This window comes from Salvia hispanica, chromosome 4, assembly GCF_023119035.1.
Source record: "Salvia hispanica cultivar TCC Black 2014 chromosome 4, UniMelb_Shisp_WGS_1.0, whole genome shotgun sequence".
Taxonomy (NCBI): Eukaryota; Viridiplantae; Streptophyta; class Magnoliopsida; order Lamiales; family Lamiaceae; genus Salvia; species Salvia hispanica.
In genome coordinates, this window is record NC_062968.1 from 16,927,222 (window position 1) to 16,935,674 (window position 8,453).

The 8,453-nt window shown below is 41.1% G+C and overlaps 1 protein-coding gene across 1 annotated transcript; it reads right to left on the reverse strand.

Annotated features, from left to right (window-relative positions):
* Nucleotides 1-3,663: 3,663 nt before the first annotated feature.
* Nucleotides 3,664-4,724, reverse strand: LOC125220487 (B3 domain-containing protein Os03g0212300-like). Its single transcript, XM_048122656.1, has 4 exons — nucleotides 4,614-4,724; nucleotides 4,262-4,526; nucleotides 3,992-4,158; nucleotides 3,664-3,903 (listed from the first exon to the last, which is right to left on the reverse strand). Exons 1-4 carry the CDS (start codon nucleotides 4,722-4,724, stop codon nucleotides 3,664-3,666), a joined length of 783 nt encoding a protein of 260 aa, XP_047978613.1.
* Nucleotides 4,725-8,453: the final 3,729 nt, after the last annotated feature.

The following is an 8,453-nucleotide window of genomic DNA, read 5'->3' on the forward strand; positions in this document are numbered from 1 at the left end:
AATCTTTATTTTTCAGAATACTATACACTTCATTTAAAAGGAGATCGAGTTTGAACTTCTAACATTATAATTGATCTTAGACCATCTCCAACAATTTACACCAAACGCAAACTTATTTTTGAGTATACGTCACACCAAAAATAGTTTTACTCCAATCATTTACACTAAATTCAAAATTTACACTATTTTTGGGTTTTTGTCTCACAAAATTTTTCCAGTAACACCATATTTGGTGTTGTTTCAAAAAAAAAACACCAAAAATGGGTTCGAGTTTGGTGTATGGTTGGAGAAGATTTCTACACCAAAACTCATTTATGGAGTACGGTTGGAAATGGTCTTACCACCTCCTACCATACACCAAATTCCATTTTTGGTGTAAAAAAGTTCTCCAACCATATACACCATATCCAAACTCATTTTTGAATTTTTTTTTTAATGAAACAACACCAAATTTAGAGTAAACACTAAAAATGAGTAGTTATTGCAAAAAAATTTGAGATATTACATATCAATCCTTATCATTATTTTGAGATGTTTAAACAGCCGGCCATATTTTGATCATGTAGTATTAATGTAAATTAGCCTGCCATATTTTACACATAACTTTTTTTTGGAATTTGCAAACACTTTTTTATCAAAATATAAATTACTACCTCTGTCCCTGAAAATTTGATCATATTACCATTTCGGTCCGTCCCTGAAAATTTGATACACTTCACTTTTGCCATTTTTGGTAGTGGACCCCATATTCCACTAACTCATTCCTACTCACATTTTATTATAAAACAAATACTTTAAAAGTAGGACCCACATCCCACCAACTTTTTCAATTCACTTTCCATTACATTTCTTAAAACCCGTGTCGGATCAAAGTGTAGCAAATTTTGGGGGACGAAGGTAGTATATACTAAGATTAGCAAGCTATTGTGAGACTATCATATTATAGTAAATTATGTTTTTTTTGCAAGTAGTAATTAATTAATTTAAAAGTAGTGTAATTTTTTTTGAATATAAGTATATTGGTTTGTGTTAAAATGACAACACCTCTTAAGGTAACACCATACCACCAATCCTAGCCAATCATTTGTACACATGGACGAATAATCAGCTGCCATGTGGCAATCATAAAAATTGCTCAAGGGTAAATTTTCGCGGACTGCAATATCCAATACGCTAGACTGCAATTTTTCCCGCCTGCAATATCCAATACGCTGGACTGCAATCTATAGATTGCAGTCTAGTGTATTGGATATTGCAGTCTAGCGTTTATAATATTGCAGTCTAGCGTGGAGTCACAGTGTCATTTTAAGGGCTCATTTTTTTACCATGGACAGGAATTAGTGGGCTGGATTACTTTGGGGTTTGTGGATGAGGATAACTAGGGCCTATTCCCAAATTTGTCACATGTTTTGTGGGTTGGACTTTTTCGGCCCATGTCATGATCCATGTTTGGTAGCAGTTTCTAGATGTTAGGTTTTCCCACAAAATGGCATTTATACCCTCTGGTATTTTTTCACATTCCCAAAATATCCCCGATGTTTTCGCCCGTATTTATAAATTAACATTGTTCCCGCCTTAACAGCTCAAGTTACGCGCCACACTTGGGAGGAGCATCCACCAACAAGATCCAAGTAAGAATCGCAAATTACTTTGCTTATGTTCACCGATCAGTTACTTTTTTATGCTTCAGTTGAAATGATTTGGTTTTTGTACTTAATTTCTGGTGTATTACCATTTATGTGACTATACACATTTTATTTGCACTTAATTTGGCATATGATTATGATTGTTGAGTGGATTACTCATTGTCGTCGTGTGCTTTGTGTGCAAACTCGGGCTCAGCTTCATTGGTGAAGTCTACATGGCCGAGTCACGTCGCACTGGTTTTGGGCCACCACGGAAGACAACTGGAAACGGTAAAATGCTCACATGTACTTTATGGCTTCTGCATAATTACTGTCTCTTACACTATCTTCATTTGTTTGTTAAGCTAGCTGTGTAAAAAGAGATACTTTTTTTTGTTTTATAGCACCCACTGGGTTGGCATCTCCAACCACTGGGAGGGCATCTCGTTCACTGGCTCCCCTTGACCGTGGACGACGGTGTTGGAGTGACAGAGAAGAGGAGATTCTAATTAGATCGTTGAAAGAACTCGTTGCCACTGGATGGAAAGCAGACAATGGATTTAGGGGCGGGTACCTGGGTAAGATTGAGGATGCGCTGCGCCGTGAGTTCCCTAACACTGACTTGAAGGTGAACCCACATATCCAGTCCAAGATTCATACCTTGAAGAAGCACTATGGCGCATTGTCTCAAGTCCTCAGTAGGAGTGGTATCGGCTTCAATCTCTACGGTGACTACAAAATCGACTGCGATGACGCTGCATGGACTGATATTGTGAAGGTAAGTGGGTGCTTACCTGCTTTGCAATCGACGAATCATACTTGTCCCTATTGAATACATAACGCGACGTTGCCTAAGGGATTGATATTTATGTGTCTGTGTAGTCCGACCCAGGTGCAAAAGGCTTACGCTATAGGTCGTGGCCTTACTACGATGATTGGAAAATCGTCTTCGGCAAGGACAGGGCCTGTGGTGAACATGTTGTTGGTCCGCGAGAGGCGTATCAGCAGAACTCCTTTTGCTCCTCCCCAGTTTCTGCAGGTGAGGGGAGTTCATACCATGTCCCCGATCCATTCCTCGGTGATGATTCTGCTGCTCATAACCTCTACCCTGAGACACAAACCGACAGCGGATTTAGCGCAGCAGCAGGAGAAAGTGGTCCGAAGGAACGTGCACCCAAGAAGCGCAAAGTGAAGGAGGATGCTTTGGATAGGCTGGTTGATGTGATTGGTAAGATGCATGAGGACACTAACAACAGGCTTGAATATCTTGCCAACCGAATTGGGTATGAGTTTGACCTGACTAAGTCGAGGAAGGAGGTTTTCAACCTTGTTGGGGTAATTCCTGGTCTCACTCTTGACCAAGTGTTCGATGCCTCTGCTATCATACTATCAAAGGTGGAAAATTTGGACTTCTTCATGAGTCTGCATGAAGTTGCTAGGCAAGCTTATGTTTACCGAGCTTTGGAGAAGTTTAATGGCAACTGAATGACAAGGAAGTATGCTATCGTATTTTGGCTACAAGGAAGTATTGACATCTAGACTTATTTAAAAGGTGTATGTATCACCTTCTTACTTTTGCTGGAGCGAAATTATGTAGTACATTGCTCCTTCTACTATCCCTTTTCATGGACTGGTATCAATTAGATTGGCTTTTGTCTGTAATTTGAACTTCTATATGTAAGATATGGTAACTGTCTATGTAGGTGTCTCTTTATATGAGTCATGGTGGTAACTGGTATTATACATGGCTTACATCTATTTCATGTTAACGACATGAACACCTATTTATCATACATGAAATATTAGCTAATATAATCCCATTGCTAGACACAAAATATATGTTCTCCTTTTGTTTGTCAGAAGCGAAAGCATCCACAGTTTAAGACATTGGGAGATTACGTGCTAGCAGATACACAAAACACAGAGTGCTATTCGATTTACAATACAACATATTCTGAAGTCCAAAGTTAAACCTACGTTAGACTACTAAGATACATACTGATGAACATATTAGGCAAAATATGGACGAAGTGGCAACTCAGTAACCAAATGAGACATAGAAGTGGACCTCATCGGCATCCACCAACTGAAAAAAGCAAGACATACCTTCAACCAGAGAATAGGCTCGGGCAAATTGCTGCCAACCATGCCTGATCATTATCTGCCCGTGCTTCTGTTTGAGGGACATCAACCAAGTTGTTCCATCTACGTTAAAATATATATCTTCTTGTATCGCAGACATTCTAAGGTGCTTTTTCCAGAATTTCATAGGTAGCACCTGCATGAAGCTGTGGTTACAATGTATTCAAGCATTAAGAGCATGCGATATACTTGGATGCTACGCATCGAGGAAGACATATACTCACAAGTGTTTGCTGGATGTGTGACTTAGTAAGAGCCATTCTGAAAGCAGGGTAGTCGCTCGGAGCTACTTCAGTATCAAAATCATCATCAGATTCATCAGATGTGGAGTAGTCTTCGGAGGAACCAACATCCAAAACAAGTTCGTCATCACGCTCCCGGCTCAATGATGCTGATTAAAGTCAATAAATAAACCTAATTAGTTTTATTTCTACGCTACCTTGAGCAGTTTACATCATCTATGGTCGTAGACTAAAAAGGAGATCAACACTCACCATCATAGTCAGTCCTTGAAGGGCACCCTATGAGGAAGTTGCAACGTAGCACATGGAACTCACCGCCGCCGATGTGGGTGAAAGAGATCATGTCCTTGTTTTCAATGGTGTTCCCACGGACGAAGTCACCCCACCCCTGTTTGAAGTAAAAAATGTCATTTTCTTTCACCATTTGAACACTCCATGGTACACCGTTCGGCATCGACAAGGTGCAATGGGATGGGACTCCATCGCCGTAATTGCTCACCCATTCGCCGGGGATTCGCTGAAAAAGAAGATGCACATCTACTCAAATTCGAAGCAAATGTGGCCACAACTTATTAAAATAACATAAAATCATAAAAATACTCACTATGGTCTCCATATTTCGTTGCACATCAAAAATTTTCATGAAGCTTGGCGCCTTGCGCAGATCTATGGACTCGTCGTCGGAATTGCCTCCATAGTACGAGCCGCCTCCCATTTTTTTCAATTTCAATTTGAAGACAGCTCTCAATACCCTCACTGCTAGGTTTAAGTAAAAGGAACTAGTATCCCATTTAATAAAGAGCTAACGTATAACAACCCATTTAGTCTTTAATTGATTTGAATGATCAGCAAGATTTCGTGAAGTGCCATGCGATAATCAATTTGGAAGGGCGGCTACATATCATTTCAGTATTAATTTCTTTACAGCATGGCTTCGGCGGATGGGTGGTTGCCAATATTGAATGCATTCAATTGCCACCCCATCTACCTCATCCAATCATAGTAATAACAATATATCTACACATCCTCTATTTAAGAAGCAGGGCATTAGATGATTTAGTAAACAAAAATTATTTAGTCAATTGGAAGATGATTATCCCTCCCCAAAATGTTTTTTTTTACAAAGGTAGGTGGAACCCAAGGATGGATGAGCTGGTTCTTGAAACAGCCATCCGAATGAGAAGTGATCATCCATGGCCGGAAGATAACATCCCGGAGTCCGTCGCCTTTGAAGCGGGCGCCGTCATCGAGCGAGAGATTGGAGTCCAACTCACGCTGATAGAGGTCAAACAACGACTGATGATTATGCATGCACGCTATCTCACGTTCAAAGATGTTATGGCGACCACTGGCACTTGTTGGGTGCCCGACATGGAACTCGTCGTTGCAGTCGATTCGGTTTGGCAAGATATCATTAAGGTATGCTTTTATTCTTAATCAATAACCATGTGTAAGTATTGACACCTTTAAGTTCGGTTTCATTTGCAGAGGCATCCTTTTGCGGCTGCATTCTATCATCGAGATGAGCCGGAGTATGAAAAGTTATGTGTTCTCTTTGACCCAATTGTGGTGAATCCCGAAGGTCAGCAGCCCCATCAAGAGGAGACTATAGTCATCTCCGACATTGTTGAAGTTAACCCGACCCTCCCAACGCAAGCTGCTCCTGTTGTGATTGACCTTGATGAGGTTACATCACCTGCACCACAAACACCGAAGGCAGTTCGACGCAAGCTTTTCACCGAGGGCTCGCCTGGTACGGAGTCTACAAACGGTCTCCCAAACCCTTACTTCACCTCATCTCCAAATGGTGCCCAACTTCAAATTAGTTCTAACACTAAAACTCACCACCCCCTGTGGGGGAATACTAACCTACTGTCATCCCCTGGTGTCTCGTCTACGGCCTCATGTAGTCCGTTAGCACCGCACCGTAAGCCATAGCCTTTGGTGATTGTGATGGGTTTATGGTTATTAATCCTATATTATCTACTATATTAGTCTAAATTTGGGAACATGTGATAGTAGGCGACGTTAATTTTTGTGTTTGTTATTCATGGGTGAACTTAGTATATCCTTATGTCAGTAGAATTTTTTTTGTAACACCCAATGTAGCCAACTTGTTGCCAGTCATCTGCCTGTGATGACATGGTTTATTGAAGTTTATTGTTAATGCCATGTTAAAAAAAAATTACATTCAATATAGCTTATGTGGATATTATTTAGCAGTTAACTTGAATGAGAACAAGTATATAGTTAACAGTGCAATGAATAGAGTCCAGTGAGTTGAAACATTACAGACAAATAGTTGAAAGATTCAAGCACTGAGATGACAAGTTCATCACATATTCATTACAAAAAAAACTGAATGGGTATAATGTAGGTGCTAAAACAGGGTGCATTCTCAGAGGTAACCCAAGCTAACGATCACAATCACGGTGCGTAATTGTTCCCATACTGCAAATTAGGAAAGGTATGAGGATTAGCTTTGTCGATACTAAAAATTATGAATATGAAAATAGTTGATGGAAATCGTAAATCATACCCCATTCCACATTGATTCCGCAAGTGTGTCACACATGTTGGTCCACGCCGGAGTTAGCTCAACAACATCGACAAATTCTGGCGCCTGTCCATCACCCTCTCCGACATCAGTGGTTGTTGCATTGTCCAAAGCAATTTCAACGGGGTCGTTTTCCATTTCAGACCTAATAAAGTTGTGCAGCAAGAAACAAGCTATCATAAGTCTAACTTGGATTTTTGTTGGATAGTACGAAGCGCTCCTTAATATACCCCAACGCATTTTTAACACTGCAAATGCTCTCTCAATCACATTACGAGCTTTTGTGTGTCTCATGTTGAATATTTCACGCGCATTTTGTGGTGCCTGGGTACCTACACCCCACTCCTTGAGATGATACCTGACCCCCTTGTATGGAGTAAGGAAGTCATCGCTGTTCGCGTAGCCATTGTCGCACAGGTAGTAATTTCCTAATACAAATCAGATGCATCGAATATTAGGCTTGAATAAAACATATTGCAACCCGAAACAAAGAGACATTGACGTCCGTAGGGATTACCTCGTGGTAATTTTAAACCGTGTTCCCGAGTGACAGCATCACGTAATACGCGTGCGTCCCCAGCTGAACCCTCCCATCCACAAAGAACATACACAAATCTCATCTTACGATCACATACAGCCAATGTATTCGTGCAAATCTGCCCCTTTCTTGATCGATAGCGGGGTTTGTCCTCATTTGACACATGCATATTAATGTATGTTCCATCCAGAGCTCCAAGGCATCCCTGCAGCAAAAGCGACGAAAACCAGTTTATCATCAATACATTTGTGCTTTGAAAAATGCTTGTGTTGTCAGAAATAAAAGCTGTACATAACGTGTGAACCTTGAACCATTTCCACCTACTATCATCACACTCATCAGACACAGGCTCGGGTGTCACGAGCAGGGTGTCATGCAGCTTGAGGACCGCACCGAGCACGGCTTGCACATAACGTGATACAGTATATCCAGACCTCTTAAATTGAAACCGAACTATACGATTTTTTTGTGATGTGCTAGGATTCCCAAGAACATGGCAACTTGTTCCTCCACCTTCACAAAGTTCCCATCCACCAAATCCCCGGTCCCACGAAGAAGAATGCATAGTCTCCCGAACGTGTTGCGGTCCATACGCAAGTTATCTACACAAGCGACGTCGGAGACATTCACTAGTCTATTGAAGTACCTTACTTGGTCAGGGATTCGAGTCAGCCTCTCAAACGCAGCTCTGATGGTCCGCGCATTCCTGCGAGAACGATTCCCCCGCGGACAGAGGAGAGGGAGAACAATAGACAACAACTCCATTTGCTGATTGTGTAAGATATCCTCCACCATTTGAAGCACAGCTACATTCCTAGAAGCTCGATTTGCCATGACCTATATAAAAAGACCCAAATATCTTGATCTCTTTCCAAGCAGATAAATCAAGTTGTTGCAACCAAGTTGAATTCAAATTTATGGAATTGATTAACAAACAACCCACAGTATTGCTCTATTAATTGCTTCTCACAAGTCGATTTTGTCATATTCATAATTCATTCACGGATGTTGCACGGAACGACAACCAATAATGAACAAAATCCTTACCCGCATCAATCGAAGCCTCCACCACCAAGTGAGCACAGGTAATTCTCCGTCGTCGCCACCAGAGATGTCCCAGCTGAACCCTCGCCGATGCGCACGCAGACTTGTTTGGGGTGTTCCAAATACGAGAATGCAGAAGGTAAAGAAGGGCACGAGGGGTAAATTGGGTAGTTTGGATGGTAATCATGGTGCGAAAAATGAGAACAGGTTTTAATCCTTGCAATTTTGTTGGACATTAATCCAGCTAACCTCCTAGTGTAACAGTAGAAATTTCCGGGTCACATGGTTTAAAACCCGGGTCATGC